This window comes from Coloeus monedula (genome assembly GCF_965178545.1).
Source record: "Coloeus monedula genome assembly, chromosome: 17".
NCBI classification, from domain to species: domain Eukaryota; kingdom Metazoa; phylum Chordata; class Aves; order Passeriformes; family Corvidae; genus Coloeus; species Coloeus monedula.
Window position 1 is genome coordinate 6,041,109 of NC_138797.1, and position 25,319 is coordinate 6,066,427.

General features: G+C 46.3%; 1 protein-coding gene across 1 annotated transcript; it reads right to left on the bottom strand.

Moving 5' to 3' along the window:
* Window positions 1-24,952, bottom strand: SLC13A3 (solute carrier family 13 member 3; the record flags this gene model as incomplete). The annotated part of the gene is made up of 13 exons (XM_082293075.1): window positions 1-186; window positions 762-899; window positions 1,228-1,389; window positions 1,688-1,800; window positions 3,041-3,138; window positions 4,131-4,235; window positions 5,936-6,031; window positions 8,359-8,484; window positions 9,375-9,560; window positions 10,283-10,349; window positions 14,860-15,023; window positions 15,357-15,622; window positions 24,842-24,952. 13 exons carry the CDS (start codon window positions 24,950-24,952, stop codon window positions 1-3), a joined length of 1,818 nt encoding a protein of 605 aa, XP_082149201.1.
* Window positions 24,953-25,319: the final 367 nt, after the last annotated feature.

The following is a 25,319-nucleotide window of genomic DNA, read 5'->3' on the forward strand; positions in this document are numbered from 1 at the left end:
TCATATTTTATTTAGTGCACTTAAAGTGACATTTTCTACAGCTGTCACAAATGAGGTGGCATTTTCTGCATGGATGTTCGCCCATGCAGGGAAGGTCCCCAGCTGGAAGATGCTCTTGGCCCATGTGTTCATAGCCAAACTAAGAAGCAGAACTCCCATAAGATTCATGAGCAACCCAGTTCTTGCCTACAAAAGAAATACAAAGACAGCTGTTGAGTTTAGACTGGACATCTACAGCATGTGAAGCATGAAGCTATTTGAATGCAAACATTATAAAAACTGAAGGCTTAATTGCTGTTAATATTAGCAACATCTTAAGCAGGCTTAAAGCCACAAAGGCCACTCTGCAGCTGCTTACCAAGCTTTGATCCATCAAAAACTTTAACATCTGTTTAGCCTCAGGAATGTGAGCAGGAACTGGGACTAAGCCTAATTTTACTCATAAGCTTTATTTTACTGAGCTGGGGAACATTTCCTGCATCCAGAAACCTATGAAAGTTGAGCTGCTGAGACTAGAGGAATAAGAATAGGGGCTGGGGGATGCTGAGCACATTCAAGACCACTTTTGTCACCATTTGGAGCCATGGTGGCTCCAAATTTCAGCTTCATAAGAGCTCCTTCCATCCTGTGCCTTCAAACACTGTTGATACTTCTGTCTTCTCACTTTGCTACATACTGAAGTAATAACAATGCAGAAAAATCCATTCTTTAAACACTCAGGCTGATTGTTTTCATTATTTTAAGTGTCTAAAGAAACTTACCATATCCTTGACCATCAAATGTCCAGAGGAAAACGCAATTGAGTTGGGAGGTGTTGAGACTGGCAACATGAATGCATAGGAGCATCCTATAGTTCCTGGTATCATTAAATAGAGGGGATTTACTTTCAGACGAATGGCCTGGAAAACCAGAAAGGAACAGGAATTGCACCTTGGAGATTCGAGCTGCCAACAGATGGATCAAAGGATCCAGTGGAGTGTGCAGAGCCCTATCCCACACTCTGTGATAAATAATCACTTATCTCACAACAAAGTCTGAAGGATTACTATCCCTCAGTGTCCACATTATGCTACAGGGCTTGTTGCTCCCAAGGGTTTTGAAGAGCCCAGGAGCAGGAGAACTGCCCAGTGCCTGTCCCAGCACAAACCCAAGACAAACCTGCCCACCCAAGGGGCAGAGCAAGGAAGGGGCAGAGGACGAGCTGGTCTTGCCATGGGATGACCTTACCAGCTCTGCCAAGACAGGCAGAAAGATGATAATAGTGGCTGTGTTGCTGGCAAACTCTGTGAACAAGGCGATGACAACCGTGATGAGGATGACGGCCACGGGCGGTGGCACACCCTCCAAGGGATGCAGACGGCCTCCTATCCACACAGACAAGCCAGACTCCTGCAGAAGGGGAGAGCAAAAACAGGAGTCGTCCTCCTGCATCCCTGCAGGGAAACTGATTCTCTCCTAGAACTTGTCCTCAGGATGTCTCACAGCAAGCAGCTTGCAAGGAGTTGTAACCACCCCAGGTATCTGCTGTGTATTGTTGTCACTTGGAGTTGAGAAATATGTCCTTTGAGTGTGATCACTCCATTGATACAAGTTTTCCAAAGCCAAATGAGAACACCAAGCGACACCCTGATAAAATCCAACCCTGCTGGGCAGGATGATGCCACATGGCATCTGCTGTGGACCTCACCTCACAGCCCTTGGCCATGGCAAAGCCTCCTCCAAGCAGCAGGATGATGTTCCAGGGCACCGTCTCTTGGGCCTTCCTCCAAGTCAGCAAGGGCTGGGTCTCTGTGTTTGGTGCTAGAAACAGAGCAGAGGCCTGTGTCAAACACCCACCTGAAGAGGAGCATCAGTCATTGCCTGACAGAATGATACCATGAGTCTGACAGCAGTGCTGAAGCCCACTGTCCATGAGTAGCTGATCAAACACACACGGAGTGTCTTGAGTTAGCCAGTTAAAGGAACATTTAACTTAGTATCAGATGTCCAAAAAAAACCCCAATTCTAGCATTAAAGTTTTCTTTGAGGCTTTCTTGATTTAAAATTTAATATCAGGTTAATTTTCTCTCTGTAACAGACATAAACATTGTCTTCAATGGATGGGGGTCCATGGAAGGAGGAAATTTTCTGCCACTTGAATTATAAAGATGTTATTAATTTTCCATTTGTCATTCAACAGCCAGTAAGTTTTATAGCAGAGAGCTCATCTCCCCTAAAAGCCATTTCTTAATACACGATAAAGTGAGCTCTGTTGTATGGAAAGATGCACTAATGGGACTGAAATTTTCTGTTGAAAAAGGGCACATATTTTATCCACAGGAGGCCTGATTAAACATCTTCCTGTGTATGGACAACACAACAAATGTTGTCAGATGTCAACAATGTCAGAGCAGCTGGTATTTTGTTCCCACAGACCCCAGGCAATGCTCCATCATCCACAAAGGGCTTTCATCAGCCACTTGTCCACATTAAGATCATCTCTTATTCCAAGCAACTTATGAATTAAAATTTGTATTTCATTTCTACTCAGGAGGGCCAGCCCACAACTTCAAAACGTGCTGGGGAGTTTGGGCTTTAGGAGTTCAAATTCTAAATTATTCTAGAATGTGAAGAAGAGCACCTATATCTGAGAATGGACAACTAGCCCAGCTCTGCCCTCTCAGAGGTCCATGCTCCCCTCGAAGGACAGAAGCTGTTGGGGAGTCAGACACCAAACCTCTGTTCCACAATCAGGTCTGCTGTGGTAAGTGAACACCCATTTCAGGTCACTTCACCCCACCATAGCATCAACCCTGACAGCTACACGAGCAACTGAGACATTCCTGCCATCAGCAGCAGGGCAGTGACTGCTCAGCCTCTGCTGGTACTTCAGAAAAGAAGCCCCTCTGGGATCAAATGGCACCTTCAAGGCACACTGCTCCCCACAGCCAGCACTGCTGCTGCAGGTCCAAGGGGGGATAGCTGTGGTTCTTGCTCCATGCCTGCCCTGCCAGGACACAGGCAAGCACAGAGTCCCTGCCTGGAGGGGTCTGCTACTCACCTTTCAAGTCAAACCACCACCTGAAGGAAGGTTTTTGTGAAGGGAAGAAGAACAGTATAATCACAATGGTGATTCCCGTAACCGCGTCTGAGATAAACCTGTCCAAAAGCAGCAGAAACACTTGTAAGAAGCACAAGCCTGTAGAATTACAAAGTTTATGAAAACAGGGATTTACCAAAGAAGATTACAAGTTTCCATCAGGTCTGAACAATACTTGCTGTTCACAGTTCTTTTTTTTTTAATTTCCTGTCGAGCTACATTTCTACGATGGCCTCTGAACCCCCCAGAAAAGCTGCAGTGCAAAAGTAAAAACCAAGATCTAATCCCCTCCACACTGATGCTCTGGCTGTTCTGATTGCAGAGTCGTGAAGACAAGTTTCCTCAGCCTATTGCAGGGAGGAAGAGAGACAGAGCCCAAAACATCTTATTTATATGAGCTCTTTGCAAAATGCTCAAACTCTCTGGTGAAAGGCAGGCTCCATCCAGTAAAAAGCTTAAGCATGTGTAAGATTTAAGGAGTTATTAACTGATGAGGAAAAAGTCCATAAGTACTTTGCTATATTAAGGAATAATTTATTAAACTAGGGGTTTATTTGAAAAAAAACCACAAAACTATGAAGGTCTCTTCCTTTAAAAAATAACAACACCCTCTCTGAGCTTTGGCATTCCCTAGCTGCTGTATCTATTCATCTTCACAAGGTATGGCTGTCACAGGGGACACAAACTTGGCAAACAGACAGGATAACATTTGGAAACAGCTCCTGCCATCTCTCTTCAGTCTTCAGGCCTCCAGTGAAATCGGTGGATTGCCTAAAGAACTCAGTATTTCACTGTAAATATATTTATAAACAGCATTCCCAACATTAAATCCTAGGGATGGCCTCAAACAGACACATCCCAATTTCCCATTAGCTTCATGCACCTCCTCTAGGAGACAGAAAAAAACAAAGTTGGTTCTGCTACTTGATGGTCAGTTCAATTTATTCCAGGTAACCTGAGTAACAGTGTTAAGCAACAAAATCAGAAACTCAGGAATCTCAGCTTGGAAATGTTATTGCAAAATGGCACAGTGGAATGGAAAGAGTCTTACCCTGGTGCAAACAAGCTTGCCCAACCTGGAATGAATTTGGGATCCCTGGAGAACAGCATGATTGCAAACATGCAGAAGAAGAAGAAAATTGCCTGTTCTGCAAACCTGAAATGAAAAGAAATGAGATTAAAATGCTGATGGGCTAAAGGGGTGGATCCAAGCTAGGACAAGTATCCAGCTCCTGCTGCAGCATCTTGGCTGAGAAGTGAGGATGATTTTCTAAAAACAACTACAGTGAAACATTGGAACAGATTATAAATCTATTTGCAAATACTGGTGTTTGCCAGCAATTCTCTCTTATTGGAAGACATTAAGGAGAGGCAAGATGGAGGCCAGGAATGTCACAACAGCTGGACACAAGGTTGACCCTCTGGATGTGGCAGAGAGGAAGGGCCAAGCAGCTCCCCATGGTCTTTCCTCTTCCCATGTCCCTCCAGGATGCCAGCCAGGGATGGTGTCACTGCAGCTCAAGCAGTACAAAAGGATGACTGAGATTCAAATCATACATGAGACAGCAGGAACAAATTCCTCCAAGGTCAAAATCTAAACACTGTCCCTTAGACACATGACAAACAGCAGGGTAAAAGGCAATATTCACCAAGTATCTAGGGCAGTTAAGATTTAACCAAGATGATGCTTCAAAATGCTATTTAAAATCTCTCTGAGCACAAGCAGGGGCATATAAGCCCTTGGAAAGAGGCTGCTTGAGCTGATTTTTAGTTATGGGGTTGATAATCAAATTGGTAGAGCTCAGCTTAATGGACTTTCCCACTCCTAGATCTCAAAGTGGGACTTTGATTCTTTCAGAGACATTTTGCAGGCTGCTTGATAATGTACTGAATGGAACAAATAAACCAATTTCTTTCATTTACAGCACAGGCACAGAGAGCTGTCTTTGAAGAACCACTCCATGTTCCACACAACAGAAATAATTACAAAGTCGATAGCACGACACAAACATCGCTGGATATTCACAGCATTGCCCTGAGTATGAAAATATTATTTTACAGATGGGGAAACACAGACCATTTAAGGATAAAACCTACAGTTTCAACAGCCTTGGCTGCCCAGAATATCAGTGTATGGTTGGACATATCCAGGGTTGGATTTCTAGAGATATCCAGCTTTTCCTGCTTCCCCCTTTTTTTGGCATCTCTCAGAAGTCTAAAACCCATGTTTCTTTCTGCTGCTTACTCCAAAATATAATCTCCATCACTGCAGTTTTTACCAGCTTTTACTTTCCTTGCTTGACTAACATAGTTGAAGGAATTATTCAGAAAATAAGAATGTATTCCATGGCATGGATCTGACTTCTTTCTATATACTTTCTCTGGGCTTTAAGATTTCTTAAAGTATATCCACAATCCATATGATTCATATCCATAATATGATTTTCCAGCCTTCTCAGCAAATTCCTCCTGCTTTGCAGGACAGGTATGCACAAACCTCTGAAATCCAGCCTGTGTTAGTTAGCACCTAACACACACAGAACTGGGTTTGTTCCTGGAGTAGAAAAATCATAAAGAGTAATTAAACAACCCAGCATGAATTCCCTCTATAAGAGGAATGTTGTTCTTCAGAAGATTTGAGTGCAAGCTTCTATTTGCAATTATTCATGCTAGTGACAGTGAGGAGGCTGGAGCATGCAAAAAGCAAAGTTCAGCAGGTTAGAAACAGACTGAGTGGAAATATAGGTGTAATCTTCTTTAAAAAACTCCATTCCCCCCAGTCCTCCACTCTTAAACCAGGATATTTGCAAACACACTTAATTTCTTTCTCATTTCCATCCCAACTTTACAACTCACTTTGTTGGACCCAGTTTCTGATAGTCCTCCTTTATCACCTCCTTGGCTCGGGCTTCTGCATCCACTCTTATATTTGACTTTTTTGTTTTCCAGCCCCTGCCAAGAAACACAATTACATTTTTACATGCCTTGGACCCAAGTGACACATAGGAAATACTGCATTTTCTACTGCAGCACACGGAGGACTCAGTGTCCTTCTCCAGCACCTGCTCTGCAAGGTTCAAAGAGCTGAACATCTCTGGCAGCTCAGTTTGTGTTATCTTCAGATTATGAAGACTAACAACGAAAATCTCTGCTGAGATAAAGGTAATAGGCCTTATTTATACTATATATATATTATATACCCTTTGTCTATGCATTCATACAAAGGAGACCCTGCAGAGGTGAGGAAGTTTCCTCTTATTTATATTCTGAACTGTTTCCTCCAGCATGGGCTGTGATTGCCAAATGAAAGTCCCAACATTCCAAGATTTCCTTGTCTTCCTTCCAAGCAAGTTACCTACTTGGGCAGAACGACTAGGAAATAGGGTGACACAGAAAATGAATATGTCCCTTCATTTTTCAAGTCACTTGTAATTTCCTGGGTGATCCCAGGATGCTGCTGAGGATCAACAAAAATGTGAGGAATTTCTAAGTGGTCGGGAATGTTAATGTGCTCCTGGCTAAGCCTCTTAGCCCGGCTGCACTGACTGCACACAGTTTGCTCCTTTGTAGCATGTGCATACAAATGATATATTCATATCTTGCACTTCATCTCCCACCACATCCCGTGACACTGAACCTGGTTTCTAACACTGCCTGTGACCTTGATTAAACCTACAACCCCAAATTTCTGTATCAGAGGCATCAGCCCATCCCCGTGGTGCCTGCCCTTCCTTAACACATTTATTGTTTCAAAGGGATGTGTTGGCTGGATGGTCTATACGGCTGAATGGTTGATCATTCAGAAGCTCCTGCACTTCAAGCTCCTGGCCCTTTAATTTCTTAATATTTGGGAGGTGTTATTAACAGCAGCCTCAGCTCAGCCAGCCCATACCTCAGCCTTTTGCTGTGTTTTGGATTCAAGCAAAGCCGAAACGTCTGCCTGCCTGCGCCCAGCTACAGACACCAAGGACCTGCCCACAGAGAAAGTTCAGCCACTATCCCCAAGCAGTTACAGCCCAAGCATCCCAACAGGCTCCTGTGGAGCCTTGGCTGTACTTGCAAAGCTTTGCAGTGCCTCTTCCACGCACCTCCCCGCTGGGGAATTCTGGTATCCGCGCTGGCCCAGCTATCCCAATACAGCCGGGCTTCGTGCTGGCGGCGACGAGCCAAACCAAACACAGAGCATCACGTTCCCTGAGCACCAGAGCCACCCTGCCTTTCACCGGGGGCTTCGGCCTCTTCCCTCACCTGAGGGGCTGGGGCTGTGCCGGCCGGATGCCGGGACCATGCCCAGCCCTCACCATGGGACACGGGAATTCAGGCTGGGCTCCACACAAGCCCTGGCACACGGCACACGGCAGTGGGAGCCGGCCAAGCATCACACGGCAGCACGCAGAGCCTCCTGAGAAGCCCCACCAGCAAGTTAAGGACAAGCCTTTGGCATTTTTCTGGATTAAAACTTTCCCATTGATCCACCCCCCCCCCCCCCCCCCCCCCCCCCCCATGTCTGAGACAGTGTAAATATTTGGACACCTGTTCTCTTTTCCCCCCTCTCCCCCCATTTGCATTTTAAAGTCAAAACAACAATTAAAGACTCTTCTAAATATTACAAATTCTGTATGGTCCCTGGAGGAAGCAAGACTGTTACTATCACTTGTGAGAGTGTGGAGGGGGAAAAAGGCTCCACATGAGCAGCAGAGCAATGCTGCAATCGCTTTAGGTTGTGCACACTAAGGGGTTGCAAGATTTACCGGAAAAACATGTTATTCTCAGTTACAGATTAACACGTTGTTGTAAAATTAAGCCCTGTTGTGAAGTAATCTGTTCCAAACCCAGGTTTTTGCCCCAAGAAGAAATCCTGTCTCTTTTATGGGGAACTAACATTTTGTCATGATCTCCAAAGCTAGATCTTGCTTTTCCTTCTGTCATTAAAAATCTCCCATTTACCCTCCAGAGGCCAAGGTCAGGCAGTAAAAAAACCTTTAAAAATTATACATTTAACTGAATGAAAATAATACATACTCTGTACACATATTTCAGTTGGATAAAGTATATGTAACTATGAGATATCTTTAAAACCTTCCTATGGTACATCAGCTTTTTAAAAACAGATGACTTGTTATGGGATGGGCATGCTAGAGTTAGTTATAAATTCCCCCACCTTCCAGGAGATGATCCTGAGTGGTATCAGTAGATTTAGGATGAGAATCATGATGAATATGTATTTCACAATGCTAATATAACCAGAGTACATATATGTGTAGTGAATATCAACATACCTCAGGTTAATTCCTCCATACAAGATGGAGATCCATAGCCATCCCATGAGAAGAAAAATCAGCATTAAAGGAAATGCAAACATAAACCAAGAACCAAAGTTCACCACATCACATTCTGGAAAATAACTAAGCAAACGGGAAAAATCAAGTTAATGCAAGATGGGAAAGCAACCCTCCCATCCACGGGTAAACAAGCATCTGAAATCAGCAGTCAGATATCCCACAAACCTGCCCCTGTGCATTTAAAAACTATCTCTGTGCGTGCCTTAGGAGTTATCTGGGACACAAGGAAATGTGAGAAGCGTTGTGTTGGGACAACCACCAGGACATCCTGCCACCCCCATCTCACCCAGCCCAGCTGTGCAAGCCTGCAAGGAAAGATCTGGAAATCCTTCTCCAGATGGGCAATGCCTTTGTACAAAGATATTCCTGGACACCCAGGATTAAATCCTGCTACAGAAACTGCTGGAGAGTCTGGACATGAACCTTGCAGGGATGCTGCAGTGCCCAGGACATGCTGTATGTACTTCTTGTAGAGGTCAGCAAAGGTAAGAAATACCTGGGGGCACCTGGGCTGGCACAAATCTCTGCTCTTATGCACATAGGAGGAATCTTTTATGACGAAGAAAACAGGCCAGAAGTAGTGGGTTCATTATTTTTCTTTCTCCCATACAGCAGTAGCTGTAATTGCTCACAAAGCACTACACAGTCTGCTTCACCAGAACAGTTACCAGGTTAACTGTAGGCGTGGAGTCAAGTCCTATTAAATTCAGTGGGATTAAAAGCATCAGTGAGGTGAAGCACACATGCTCCAGTTTGGCTGACAGCCTGCCTGGCTACGCTGGAAACCTGCTTATTAAGTCTAAGGCTGGTGCACTCCCTGCTTTCATTTCCCAAAACGTTCTGGAAGGGCATGAATTTTCCAAACTCAGCACAGAAAGGGATTTCCTACAGGGATGAAGAACATGTCTCTGTCTTGCAGGATTTACAAGGCTCCCCAGGAGAGCCTCCCATACCTCTTCAGCTGTCCCAGAAGGATGAGGTTTGGCGCAGTTCCTGTCAGCGTTGCTGTACCTCCAATGCTGGCTGCGTATGGGATTGAGATGAGGAAACCTTTCCATATGTTTGTTTTGTATTCCTCCTCCTTCTTTAAGTCTGAGAGAGCATCACTGGAAATCTCCTTCTCCTCCGCCAGATCTTTGCTTTAAAATAGTCCAAAAGAGAATCCGGTGAAAGCCCTGGTTTAAATACAGCGCAACCACTTCAGAGCCTTGACAGAAGGAAAATTCCCAGTTTTTAGAAATCCAAGCTACCAGTGTGCTCAAGGACACCTTAGCAGCTCAGTGCTGCAGAGGGGTCTGCTTGGTGAAGTGCCACACAGGACTGTCAGCCTCGCAGAGGACAGAGCACCCTCAGACCCATCCATAGGAGCTGAGTGCCTTGCCCAGCCCCTCAGCAGCTTGTAACTCTGAGCATAAAGTCCACAGGACTGCCAAAAGGAAAAAGAACTAAAATTTGATAGATTTGAGGAAAGAAACATCTGTTCCTGTGTTCCTGAAAAAGATGCTTCCTTCCCATCCTTGTTATCAAAGCAGGACCATCGCCAGTGTGTAAATCCTGGGGGGCTTTACATCATCGGCTTCACACATTTGATGTTCCTGGGAAAACCAAGGCACAAATCCCCAGCAGGAGACACCTCTGGCTATGATTTTAGAGTGGCTGAAATAAACCTCTGTAATGATTTGAACATGCAGAGGGATGCTGGGCACACAGAGGAGGGTTTTTATCATCAGGCTGCTAGTGACTGGGATGTTCGGTATAATCGAAACATTGCAATGATTGAATTTCAAATTCCTAACACTTGGTCTAGCTCAGGGGATAATTCTCTCTCAACTCTCTTATACAAACTTTATAGTTAACTTACTCCTCAGTACTTGCCAGAAACTGCATCTCAGTTGGTACAGTGTAAAGTTTATTCTGCTGAAAAGATGCTGAAAAAGAAAGATGAGGACTTTAAAACAGTTCAAAGCATCTAGAAAATTCTCCTTGAACCAAACAGAGGGATAGAGGAAATAGCTACCATTTTAGAAGAGGGGCTGTGCAAATGAAGGGTGAGCTCACACCAAGGGGATGGGGTCAGGAGCACCTGGCAGGGATGAACAAGCCCACCTCTTCCTGCCACTGCTCCAGCCCCACCACAGCACCCAGCTTCTCCTCCAGCACCCAGGCACTTGGTCCCTTTACTGCTTTTGCCACAGGCTGGGCTTTGGGATCCTCTAACACAGCCAAGAGTTCCAGGGCATCCCTTACCAAGTCATGGGTTTGGGGTGGGTTTTTCTAGGGGAGGATTAACCATAAGTCATTCTTAGGAAGAAACACTGTTGGGCCTGGTTGTATCTGTAAGGCAGGTTCCCCAAGGCACAGCAGGAGCACTTCCTGTCACTGAGCCATATTCCCATTTTACACCCTGCAGACATCTAGAGCAGTCACCATAAAGCTGTAATTCCTTCTTTAAAGGCAAGAGTGAGACACATTTGGGGATTAGGTTTTGTACCAGGTCCTCCAAAAGCCACCCTGACAGCAAGAACCATTCCAAGCCCATCATCCTCTCCACAAATGACAGACCCTGCAGGTCGAGGAGCCAGTCCCAGTAAACTGGGAGCTGCACACCCCTAAACCACACCAACCCACAGGAGCACTCAGAAATCAAAAGATGGAAATGCAACACAATCACTCTCTGTTACCAGACCTGACATTAAGGCTCGTGGCATTTGTGGCCATGGCTTGACCTCCTGAGGCTGGGAGATGAGCTATCAAACCCCATTTCCCATGTTCCTGGCAGGACTGGAACACTTGTGGGTTTTATCCACCTTCAGCACAGGTGGTCCTTCCCCACCACTGCTGGCTCTTCTGCCTTTCCTTGTGCTCTCTGTGTGCTTTTGAGTCCAGAGGTTTGTGTGCCTGCACTTCCCTGGGCTCTGCAGACAGCTATATACAGAACCCAATTCCTGCCACTCAAGCAGTCTCCAAGTTTTCTTGCACCCCTTCTTAGCCCAAAACCTGATCCCCTTCCACCCACAATGACCTAGAGATCAAAAGCATGGAGAGAAGCCAGCAGCCAAAGTCTCAGGACTCACCCACATGTGCGCCAAAGACACGGTGCTTGTTCCAGCTCAGTGAACCAGGGATTTTTGCAATGTCATGTTTTACACATCGCTAATTTACTGAATTGGAGTTAATTGGCTTGGACACACACATGCTGAGCTTTCATCCCAACCTTGCCACAATGAAAGGATGTAATTAGAAGGATGAACATCAACCCATGGTTGACTGTTGATCCCTCAATGGATTTAGCCCAAAGGCTCTTACAATGCTGTCCCACTCAAGCCCAGTCCTGGCTCTGCAAAGACATTTCATTTTACCTCAACATTGTTCAATTTTTTTCCCTGCTAAGCTCAGACTACAATCCCATCTGGGCAGGACCATCTGTGATTTATCTTTCAAGGAAGGATTGCAAAGGTAACCATGCAAAGGAAAGTGAGGCATACTGCAGAGCTTTTCCTATGAAACTTGTAAAAAAGGAATTGAAAATTATTACAGGTCCGTAAGTCAGAAAAGGCCAAAGATAACAGAGTTTGGACCCAGCTGTACACACCTCTCACAGGGCAGTATGAGGATTCTGTGGCTATTTCACCAAAATACCTCACATACTTTAGAGGCAGAAATGCTTTTCATAGATAATTTTTGCTTTAATGACATTTTACTGTTTCTGAAAGGATGAGAAGACCTGAATAGGACTATTTCTACCCACTGAGGGATGCAGGCAGCAGTGCTGTGGCCACACCCTCCAGCACAGCCTGGGGTTAGGCAGTCAAACCAGGCAGCAGTGTCCAAAAATGCACATGTCCCACCTGCTCCTTTAGAGACATTATTTCCAGGTCTGTGACTCAGAGTTACACCTCAAGCACTGACTGCAGTTTATCTTGAATTTGCAGAATATTCTCTATGAAGGAAAAAAAGAATGGAAATATTTTCTTGTGATTTTTACCTGGAGATATTTAAGGTGCTCAGAGAAATGAAATATTGCCAGTGATGGGTTAGTGGGCAGAAGCAGGAGAGAGGTCAGGCTCACTGACACAGCAGCTGCCAGCTTGTCACACACCTATTGCTGGAGATGTCAGACAGAATTGCGGGGAATCTATAATCCACCTCCAAAAGGAAAATTCTGGAAGATGAAAAATGTCTGTTGGTGTTAAATTTATAACCCTGCTTTGATCCACCAGAACCAGCTGGGACTTCAGCCCCCCAGCCTCACTACTGCTCTCTTGCACCAGAAGCCAAGAGTGTCAAAATGAACAAATGACTACACCCAGTTTTAGCTGTCAATGACACAAGAATGTAAATATTTGCTGATCTATAACATGCTGCCCACGTGGCTGGGCATGGACATAGATGATTGAAAGTCTGAGATTCTCTCTTCAGGAAAAAAGTGTCACCAACCGATCAGAGATCACTTAAATTCTGGCACTGTGTGTGTAAGCAAAGCTCCTACACAAAACTGGTTTCACACACTTGTTGAGATTTTTTTTTCTGTAAATCAAGTGCTTTGAAACATCACATATTCTTTATTATATTTTAAATTATTATTTTTAACCACTCAGATATTTTTTAGCCTCATGGACTCTACTACACTGTTATGAAACCAAGTCAGTTTGCAAACTGATCTTATCACATGCCATTGTACAAGTTTTCTTCCACATACAGCTCCCTTCACAAATAAATCTTTTTGGAGCACAGATCACGATTCAGATAGATTATAAACATTTAATAAACTATGAAATGAATATACCTTCTTCCCATCTGTACATCTCCACTCCTAAGTGTAACATGAGAGTAGTGACTTTTGACTGACTTCAGGTTTAGGGCTTTTTTCAAGGAACTCAGCTTTACTCATCCATTCAGAAAGATTACAGAAAAGGATGAGTCCACCTTGGGACACTAAATTTCAAATAAAAAGTCTACATGAAAACATGCATTTTGATGTACAGAATGTTGTACATTTTACAGGTGATTCCTCCTTCACTTGTATTTATGACTTTCAAAAGCCTCTATCTCAAAAAAAAAAAAACCCAAACCAACATCATCACACCATCACATGGTATTTGCAAAGCATCACTTTATTCATTCTTCTACCTGCATGCCCCTCCCTTCCCTTTTCTGGTTTCTCTCACCACTGCAAGTGTTGTGAGTCAAGGATGTTAATTCCGTGCTTAACAGTGTCTAGGACAAGGGGGGAATCTTCCTTTTATGTGTTCCCAAACTCTACTGTATTTACAGCCACAACTACACAGTCAGTTTCAGAGGCTGGGGTCAAGAAGGTTAAAAGCAGACTGACAAAACACAGAACAGGAAATTATAGCAAGGAAATCCGTGGGATTGATTTTAATAGATGTGAACAGTCAAAAATTCATAAAGCAAATGTGATAAAGCAACTTGGAGTGAAAATATTTCATGATTGTTAAACATTTATGATGAATGATTAATTATATCTTTATTAGAGTGTGCACATGTTTGAGTCTTCTTCTGGGGACTCCTTTATCTTAGGACTCAAGGGGAACCAAAAAGCCATTGCTTTTAAATCACAGGCAGATGAATTACTAATTAGTGCAAGAAGAAGCAGCAGAAGAAGAAGCTGTGACTACTGCTCCAGCTATCAGCAATAGCTACAAAGGGGATGTCAGGACATCATTTCTGGTTTGCTGTTTCTCATCACTGTCTGCCAGAAGCCCAAAGTTCTGGTAAATGACTCGTGAAGAGAAGGCTGGAGGAAGGCCTTACCTGGCCACATACCCCTGACCTGTCCTCAACCTGCTCAAGAACACCACCAAACAGCAGCATCAAGATGGAAAAAAATCACAAAGCACTTCATAGATAGATATTTAACCTGCCAGCCTTCCCTTGAGTCCTTGCTTTCCCCCCCAGCTCAGGCTCCAGTTCCATGGGTGAACAAACAGGAAAACAAGAGGAGAACACACATGTCCCAAGAGCACAACAGCTCTGTGTGCCACAGGGAGGGACCCACCCTGCACCATCCCATAGCACTCATCTGCCCCTTCTACAGCCCTCCCTGGCTCCAGCTGTCCCCCAGCAATGCATCCCTACAATTCCCACCACCACTGTGCCACAGAGCTGGGCTTTAACCTGTGCCAGCAGCAGGTTTATGGAGCAGCTTGGCTGGGCATTGCCGCTTTTTGGTTTTCCAGGCCACTCATAAGCATTGCCTCCTGCATGACATGAGAAAGGGGCAGGATAAAACGGAGTTTTCTGCCAATATTCTTCCACCATGGCAATAAAGTGTGCAGTAAAGTGGGACCAGTCCTGAGATCGAGCTGCAAGCTCAGGAGTGTGGTATTTGTGCCAGTGAAGTTGATAAAACAGGGAGATTTGAGAGCAGCAGGGCAGATCTCAGCCGGCTTGTACTACTTGCCCTGTCTCAATTACCTTGGTTTTCTTCATTTTCCCTGTTCATATCCTTAGATGTGTCTTTTTCCCCAAAGAGGCTTTTTAAAATTGCATTTGCAATTGGAAGCATCATAGCAGTGGAGGCAGTATTACTTAACCACATGGACAGGAAAGATGTTGTCAACATCATCCCTAAGATTAGTCTGAAAGAGAGAAAAAAGGAAAAGCTGAATTTCTTCAGTTTGGCGAGTTCTCTGACACATTAGGAGGCTCATGTGCAGAGATAACAAAACCAATACCCAAAAGGATTTCTATGACTCTCCTGAAACTGGATGGAGCACAAGCATGGGGCTGAACCAAACAATTCTCCCTGTGCTCCACTGGCCCAGGGGCAAAGGCAAACAGCTGAACAAACACAATAAGCTGGAGAAAAGGAGGTGTGGACACCCCCCACTGTAGGAGCAGCACAGCAGAGCCACTTCCCAAGCACCTTCAGCTCACATCCCCCATGGAGAACCCCCTGCTCCCATAGTCACCTGGCTGGCTGGACTCCCACCAACATGAGCACCCGGAGTGCAATCCTGCGGTGTAAATTCCACTCCTCAATGGCCGAGGCCATGATTAAACCACTGAGGAAGAGGAAATTGGTGTCTAAAAAGTATTGTGGGCAAACTTTGTTAGATGGGAGGATCCCCAGGAAGGGAAAGAGGACGATGGGCAGCAGAGCTGTCACAGCCAAGGGCAGCGCCTCCGTGCACCAGTACAGGGCCATCAGCAGGATCACATAGAGACATCTTCCTTCCTGCAAAAGGAGAAGAGGAAAAGTGAGACTTGGCATTACAGAGACATCTTGTCACCTGTCACACTTAGACAAGCAAAATGCTCCATTTACTCCCTTAAGAACAGAGTATTTCTCCCAAATCGTTTCCATCAAGTACAACGTCTTCCCCCCTACATTGTGTAAGGGGTTCAGGACTGATATGAGACCACAGCAAAACCAAAACCCTCCGTGATTGCCTGAGCTTCCCACATGCTGCAGGCTCACAGGCATCAACCAAGGAACCTTTGGAGAGCAGGAACTGTCCCACAATGTTGAATTAGGGCTGGCATTGCTGCTAACATCCTCAGGTGTCCCAGTATCTGACCCACTTAATGTTTGTGCTTTCCCTTCAACTTCCACAGGCCATGCTCTGCACGGCTATGGAAAAACAGCCTTGGGAGATGGATGTTCCACACATTTGCAATAGGCAGCATGCAGAAAAGCTTCTTTTCTTGAATCAGAGTCTCCCAAGAGATTTGTGAGAACCCATTCCATGGCAACCCATCCCAGCCCCTACGGAAATCAGTAAATCAAGCACCCTGGTGTCACACCACTTCCTGCAGGCAGGAATCACCCGGCATCACCCCAGCCTTGGCCAAGGCTGGCAGAAACCCAGTGCCCCCACACTGCAGTGTGAATTCATCCATCCACCCAGGAGGCACAAACTAGACCAAAGCCATTTGTCACGACAGCCATGGCCAAAATAACGAGCAGTGGAAGGAAGTCAGGAGAGCGGCCCCAAGCCTGGGATGGGAGAGCCCTGGGGGAGCCCAGCACAGAGCTGGGCTCGGTCACGGCGGGGCTGAACAGGGATATTGTCAGCAAGCACAGGGCAGAGTGCCCACAGCACTATAAATAACTGCTGAGAATCACTTGGAAGCCACAAAACTATTTATTTTATCACTTTTCCAGCTTGTTGAGCGCGTTGAATTGCTACTCAAAGGCACCTCTGTCCTTCTGCTGGGACCTTCCTCCCCTGTACCAAGTCTGAGCTTCTGAGAGGGAGATGATGGCTCTGCTCCCTGCCAAGGCTAGGAACAGCGTGAGCTGGGGACTGTGGGGAGCTCCATTTTGGGGATAATGTGGTCTCAGCCACAGCGTTTGAGGGTTCAGCCAGGCACCAGAGCAGGTGCAGTACAACCACCACCTGCTTGTTCACCTATGGACAATTTGCTGCAGGCCTGGGCTGAATGAAGTCAAAACCAATATGGATTTATTGTTCACTACATCTGCAAGTGAGGGTTTGAAAGGTGGACAAAATGATAGAATTTCTGATTTGCTTTTAGCACCCAGGCTTTGCATTCACAAGTGGTCCTGCTAGCAAGGTCCCAGCACCTCAGTGTACACAGAAACATGAGCACACCAGAACTGAGTATAACTGGATTTTTTTTCATACATTAATTGTACCAGTGTCAATGCCTCATATGTAGTGCCCAATATCTGGATTTAAAGATCACTTTCAGACCTAATTTTAGATGCCAATAAGATGACATGAGAGAGTGTGTGAAGTAAAACCCTCAGGCTCAGCTCAGCCCTGGCACCTGGCAGCTCTCATGTGCTCCCTGCGCTTCACTTCCCCCAAACCAGCAGGATCAGAGCAGCAAACCTGGCAGTGTTAAACTTTACAAAAATAAAGAATCATGTTTTAAAGTGTTTGACACTAGATTATTGATTTAATTCCTGTGCCAACTGACAATTCCTCTTTGCTATGGTTCCTTTTATATGTCAGAGAAATAGCTTTGCTCTCATTAAGATCTTTTTCATTTGATTTCCAAAGGCCATATGGATAATTCTTTTCTCCCACTGGAAAAATATTCTTCAGTTTTCTTCAGAGAAAGTTGCACCAAAGTCAACTTCAAAATAAAGACATTTTGGCTCTTACAGGAGTAGAGCAACTGAAAATATTTAACAATGATACAAGAGCATATCAGTGAAGGCTTTAATTGACTTTATGAAATAGAAGATGTACAATTTAGAAAACTAATTTTAAGTAATGGGTATTTATTCTCCAGTGTATGGCAAATGTTCTGGAAAACATTGCAATGAGACACAGCATCAATCTAATAACTCCTCTTCACTGCCAGATCAAAAGCCAAGGGGTAAAACTGAAACAGGGTAGAAAGAACTGCTATGTGAAAGGCTTCCCTGAATTTTGAAACGTATATGGATCAACAACAAACCACTTGAAGAAAGCTGTAGTGCTGTTTATGCAATTTATTCTACCCTAAAAGAGGACAAATTGCAGCTATATTGAAAAGATCTTTGATATAGGACCATCATTGAACAAAAAAGGAACAAGACCGCTCCAGAACAACTTTGATTTCAATCAAGCATTCCCCAGAACAAAAAAAAAAGTCATCAATAAAATGGAACCAAACTCTGCATGAAATTGAAAGCTTCTTGATTTTAAGATATTTTGTGAATGTTAATTAATTAATGCCCCCAGTGTCTAGTATGTTTGGTTAGTACACAAACAACAAATGCTAACAAATGTCAGTAGAATGGTCCTTGAGGGATTTGGCCACAGGTGCCACTGGACAGGCTGAGCTGCACCACTGCTCAGTGTGGCACCATCACCTCCACATGATCTTTATCCTTCCATGCCTTGGCTGCATCCTTGTCAAGACTCCTTCTACTTCTCGTACCTCCCTGCAGCTTTGTATTTATATTTTTCAACAGAATTCTATCAAAGTTAATGGGGGAAAATGGTGGCACATATGAACTTTAAAATGGATCTTGTGATCAGGTTAATTTTATAACCATTTAATGATTTCCAGGGAAACAGCTTGCAGGTCTGGACTGCAGCAGCTCTTCTTCCTGTTGCTCAAGAGCCTTGGGTTCGACCTCTGCCCCTCCAGACACAGATCTCGTCTTTGCTACACTGAAAGCACCGGGGATTTTCCACACTGGGGGGCCTGCTGAGCTATGGCAGAGGAAGCCAAGCCACGAGGTAGTCTCCCATGGGCAGGAGACCTGGTGGTCTCCGGGAAGGGCAGATGAGGTGCCCTGGGGAAAGGAGGCTCTGGCAGGGAATGTGGGTCAGGTAAGGTGAGCTGGCTCACCCAGGCGTAGCACTGAGACACAAGCCACCATTCCTCACTGCCAGCCTGAAAGGGACACCAGGACCTTCAGCTGGACCTTGTTCCCCATCAGACCTTAGCTTCCACCAAGGAGATTCAACCCTACCTTGGCACTGCCAAACTTTGGGTTTTCTCCATCAACCTCTGAATGCTGCATGGTCATCACAGCCCCATCAGCCCCACACAGGCTCCATCACCCTATAACCAGGTAAAAGAGTGGCAGACAGGGCTCCTGCAAGACCTTGATCCCAATACCCAGAGAGATTTTGGCTGAATTGGAGCTTTTCAAGCCCTTTTATCCCTCTGCTATCACAAAGAAACATTCTACCTGTGATTTACAGAACTACTTGGAGAAAAAAAACAAACACTGAGCGTTCTCGTGTCACAGCTGTAACTGTGCTACCAGCCACACTGCACTCACTGCCTGCTCTCCAGCAGGATGGAGATGTGAATCTGATTTCTACTAACCCAGCTCCTGCAAGCATTATGTAATCTGGACATAACCCAAGCCCTGTTTACCAGCCTTCCTGCCAGTGGAGTCGTTTTGCTCCCGCTGGCTATTTGCGGAATGGCTAGAAAGGGGCCAGTAACACAGGCCCACAAAGCTGCAAGAGCTTCAGAGAATCTATTTTTCTCTCCTAAAATGACATAACACTTATTAAACACTTTTATTTAACTTTTGAAGTATTTTGTAGTTGGCAAAACAACAACAAAAGTCTCTGTTTTAAAATGAGACAGCTGAAGCTCAGATAAAGTGGCAAACTGAATGTGTGGCAAAAAGTCACCAACTCCACAAATAGCAGCCTGGTAGACTCTTCACTGCTCTTGTCAACTTCCACATGTCCCATACACACAAATATAACATTAACCACCCTGGCTGTGGGTAGCCAGTCCAGCAGCTGTATTGAGCTAATTACGTATTATGATCTCCCACATTTTGGGTTTTTTTAAATACTTCCCAAGGGGGGCTACAGAGCAGCCTGACCTGTGCTCAGCACCCCTGGTGATCTCCATCTTTACTAGGGCTTGTAGAAATACACCCAGTTTACTGGTACACAATAAACTCCCCAGGCAGCTCTTGCAAAATCATCGTATGGAAGTTGCTTAAATGTATAGATTTTAAAGTAGCCAGGGTTGGATGTATGACATTTTAAATTTCCTTTTAGTTACTGTCACAGTAAAAATATTTATTATCAGTCAACTTCTTATGCTGTAGGATTGCACTATCAGAATTTTGCTCAGTATAGAACAAAAATGGTTCACTGAATGTGGCTTTTTCTGCATTGTCCATCCGGCAACAGATTACCACAGGCTGGGTTTCTTTGGTGAACATTTGTGTTCATCACCCTCAACACCCTGACCAGGGATTTCTTCCTCAGTTCTTGAGCATCTCTTTTCATGGAACCACAGAAATGTAGTCGTTTGGAAAAGACCTTTACAATCATTGAATCAACCATTGCAAACAGAGGCAGGAATCAGGCAGACGTGTTTTATATGCAGTCATGTTTCCCAATTAATATTGACTCATGTCCACTTCCCTTTCCCCCAGCCCAATTATTGCTGCTTTCACATCCTCCCTGTGCCAGCCTGCTCTTTGCCAGGCTTGCCCTCTCTCTGGACTGAAGCTCACAGAGGATGTGGTAAAATGTAGTCACTGCACTTTCAGTTATCACCGTCTTTCCCCACTGAAGTTCTTCCTCTCATCTTCTAACTGACCATTGCTTCCAGTTTTGTGAAACTGGCCTTCCCAAATCACCACTGGCAAACATGGCAGAGATGGACTTTGTGTATGAAATGCACAGTCAGGCTACAATTGCTCACTTCTCCTGCCAGGCTGCTCTCCAGCCTACTCCCTACCTGTCCATGCTCCTGCTATGCTCTCCAGCCAGGATCCAGCTCCCCTCCAGCTTGCAGGACACCCCACTCCCATCCCCACTTGCATCACCCCTCTGCCCACACAGACGCCCTTCATGCTCTTTGCTTTCCAGTGCAAGCAATGTAATTTTTCTTCTGGAAGATCTTAAAGTCTCCTTGTTCTAACCAGGAGGACCCATTACATCCAAGTTAATTTTAAATTGCTCTATGGCCACTGAGGAAGTCAAGTCTGTTTTCTGAAGGCACCGGGCCCTATTTGCCTTGCTCAGAGCTCCTTTTAGCAGATTTGGCTGCCTCAGCTGTTACCAAGCCAAGAGGCTGTAGACATTGAGTTCATTAGAAGCTGTTGGAACGAGCTCTTTGCACAGCTCATTAAAAGTGCCCCCATGCCCCTTCCAACAGAACAGTTCCTCCAGCCCCTCCTGCCCTGCCCCAGCTCTTTGCAATCATTCACAGCCCTCTGAGCAGGGGGGTCGCAGGCATTTCCACTCACGGGACAAATATTCAGCCATTTCAGCAGCGACCAGAGAGTGAGGTGACACACAGACCCTTGTGCAGAGAACTGGCTCCTGGGAAGTGGCTCCACACAGAGCGTTTCCTTCTGCTGCCTGATGTGATGGACACAAACCACTGTTCCAGACACAGCTTGGGGAGCTCACCCTGAGGTCTCAGCAAACGCACCCACAAAGTGGAAATTTCATTTCTCTATGTAAGAGAAAGGAGGTTGTAGACAAAGCCACTTACACAAGCCTCCCTCTCCACAACCTACAGAGGCCATCAATTAAAAACAAGGGCAATTAACATAACAGCAGCAGTGCCAGCCCTGTCACCACCCCTCTGTGAAGGGACTCCCATAGGGATCTGGAGAAAAACCACTGCAGGGTGACAGCTGGCAGGAGCTTTAATCACAGCGTGAAGATGTGGATGCTGGAGTCCATCACCAGTAAGCAAGAGCAGACCTGATGGATGATTTTTCTCAAAGGATTTTGTTTCCAGGGGGGTATCACTTGGGTGTAGGTTTCACTGGAAAACCCCCTGCACCCACATCACAGGGTATCACTCAGAAAGGACATACTAATCCAAGAAGCCATATCCTGTTGTGTTCTACCAGCTTTAAGTCAAGATTTCTTGGTCTCCAGATCCAAGTGAAATGCTGCCCTTGAAGCCAAAGCTGAGGTGGCTTTTTATGGTGGCAATCCCTTGGGAGATAAAAATTGCTGAGCAGGTAAATGGTGACATGATTTGGGAACAGATTTTAGCATCGGCAGAGCAGGAAAGTACTGCAGAGGTGTCTGTAAGACACCTTCTTGCAAGGGAAGGTTCATCCTGACACCAGCAGAGGCTGAGCCTCACTGCTTTTTATCTCCTACCAGTTTCTGTTGCACCCTGCCAGGCAGCATTCTGACCATCTCAGCAGGAGTACAGGCTTCTCCAGCTTGTCCAACACCCCCATGTTTCAGATGCTCAAGTACTCGGCAGCATCACGGTTTTTACAGTGACTACACATTACACAGGAGCTCCTCCTGCCCCAGCCTGCTTGTCCTGGCTGCCCTGCCTGGGACAGACTCCCAGTAACACCAGCAGCAGCCCAGTCAGTTGAGTTCTTGCTGAACACCTGCAGCAGCTCTCACAACCTGGCTGCCCCGGGGAGCACAAGGCTGGAGCTGAGCCCCGTGTCAGGACAGACCGCCTGACTCGGGCGGTGCAGCTGAGGGTATGCCTTTGCCATCACGCGCCAGGACAACTTCCACACTCTGACACTCCGATCCCCAGCCTGCTGGCCCCCGCCTGTTCCTCCCCCTTGCTGTTTCCACACTGTGGTTAAAAGCGTAACCTGCTCCTTCCTCTCCCACAGCCCCTCGCGGCTCGGGCTGCGGACGGGGGGTCAGGCAAGCTCCAGACGTCAGAACTTAATCCCCTGTTGATGCAACAGCAAGTTTCTTTTCTTGTTGAACAAGTGAGAGAGTTTAGTGTTAAAACCTTGGATGAATCATTGACCCCTGAACATGAACAGATACAACTGTGTACAGGAGTTAACAGCTACAGGCTCCCCCCCATGCCAAACCCTGGGAGAACTTGGGGAAGCTGCAGTTGGACTTGCCTGAAAGGTTGCACTGATTAACACCCATGTGAGCACCCAGGTTTCAACAGGCACCAGCACAGGTACGAGCCAGTGTCACTGCTACCACCTGTGATGCTTTAGAGCCCATGGAGAATGAAGAACAGAGCCCCAAGGCGAGCAGCAGAGCAGCCAGCTCTTCTAGGGTCTCCTTCCTTTACCACAGCTGTATCCCTGCTTTGCCACTCGCTCAGCTGCAAACATTTCCACTTTCCCAATACCATTTTTCTTTAATAAAACAGCATTGATCAGGCCAGCCTGTTCATGAGGTTCTCCATGGACTGCACCCTGGAGCGGGCTACCAGCTCACTGGAGGAGCTCAGTGGATGTGAGCAGCACCATTACACCACAGAGACATTTTTTATTTCTTCACACATACAGAAATCCCTTTTCTGAACCTCCAAATCCTTGTACAGCCTGTGTGACACTATACACTTCTACCAGCACAGAGAGCATCTAGATCAAAGCCCTCCCCACAGCGCTGGGTTCATCTGTGATTTATTCTCACAACTAACTCCTGCACGTTCCAGACACGAGCTTGCACTTAGCGTACAGTGCATCTCCTCACTCTCTAATCCTAGCTCACAATTTTACCAAGTGCCAAAGACAAACAAGATGCCATTAAATACACTTGAAGTCATTTGTTCAGCTATTGAAAATGAATGTAGGGATGTAACTATTCACTTACGAATCCGCGAGGGAATTTAGTACCTGTTGTGCAATGTGTTTTCTGCTCCTTGAGGCAGACATTTAACACAGTCCTATTCATAACTCAGCCAATACATAAAACAGAGAAAAAAAGTGATATTAAATCCGGAGAAATTTCTCTTTTAATGTATGGTGTCACTAAATAAAGCAATGGTCAATCTATGTAATTTTTCAATTTCACTGGTGTATTTCGTATCTCAAACGAGAAGGTTTCACCTGACAAGCACTGTACAGGCAGAACTAAGTGCCAACTTTGTGTCCTTACAGCACCTGAACTATTCTATATTCACTACATACTGATCATTACTTCTTTTCCGATGTAAACAAAGTCATTCTCAAGTGGATCTGAGTCAGAACATGAGGGTGAAATCCTGCTCGCACTGAAGTCAACCATGCAAAATTCCACAGTGACTTCACTACCCCATGGACTTCCACCCAAGGCTCAGAGGTTCCTGGTGCACAAGAGCTGTGTACGTAGGATAGCAACAAAAATCCTCCAACCTCCAAAGCCTTGCCACAGATTGCTTTATGTGCAGATCACACATGCTAAAGCACAAACTCTAAGAGGAGACCAGTTCTTCCACATTTACAAAACACCACTTATCTTACTCACAAAGCCTTTTCAGGTACAGCACCAAAGGTTCCCCTGAGAGTCACCCAGAGCGGTGTGGGCGGCACTCAGGTCTCCCTGGCATTCCCAGCCCTGCAGCACGAACAGCGGGACAGCTCTGCAGGTCCCTGTCCCACTGCTGGCACCGCCACCCGCTGCCACTCCCATCGCTAAGGGGATGGGCCAGCGATGCCAAGCAGACTCTCAGTACCAGGCACTAACCTTCTACCCCAGCTCTGCAAGCCCCCCGCTGGGTGATGCCGGTCTTGCCTCAGTTTCCCCAGATGTCATTTGGGCACTACCGATAAAAACTGCAGGGCACTTGGGTACCAGCAAGAGGCACCAATTATTGCCACTGAGCTTGAGATGATGCTGAACCATACGATCCTCCCACCTCCCAAAGTCCATATAAGAAACATTAAACACAGTTCACGTTATCTATCCCTTCTTCCCCCTATAAACCTGACTTGGACGCAGGATGCCCCCTCCACTCGCACTTTAAGTTGCTGCAAAAGGGAGAGGAGCTGTGGCATCCCACACTCTTCGCTATCCCCTCCCTCCACGGTCAAACCCTGGCAGGCAGCAGGGTGACCCTCCCGAGAGCCAAATACTGAGGGTGCCGAGGCGAGCGGTGGCACGGAGCACCCGCTCCGTGTCCCCAGGGCTGAGCCCCACTTCCCAGGGTGGAACGCCGCTCCATACACCTGGTCCGCGTCCCGAGTCAGCGTCCCCAGTTTGTGCTGCCGGTCCGTGCCCCGCAGCGGGTGTCCCCAGCCCGCAGTGCCCACCCGGGCTTCCGTGAGCGGTACCTTAGGGGGGAGGCTGAGCAGGACGGGCACCAGCGCCAGCGGCGCGCACAGCAGCACCACGAACCTCCGCACGCTCCACGCCTTCTTCACCAGCGCCCCCAGCGCCGCCATCCCGCGCCCATCGCCGCATCCACCGCCGCGCACCCGCTTTATCCCCCGGGAACGGCCCTCCCGGTGGGCGGCACCCCCCCGGGATCCCCCGCCCTTCTCCGCCCCGCCTCGGCCACCGGGAGGGGCCCCGCACCGCCCCACGGCACTGCGCCCCGCTACACCGCCTCCCATCCCCTATACCCGCCCTCTATACGGCCCCTATATCCCCCCTCCTTTTCCCCATCTCACCACTTCCCAGCCTTTTTTCTTTTTCTTTTCTTTTTTTTTTTTCCTTATTAAAAATAAGCAAACACAACCAAACAAAAGGTCAGTGGTGTGGAGCGGGATAGAGCCATGGGAAATAGCGGAAAAGCAAGCGGCAAAGTCT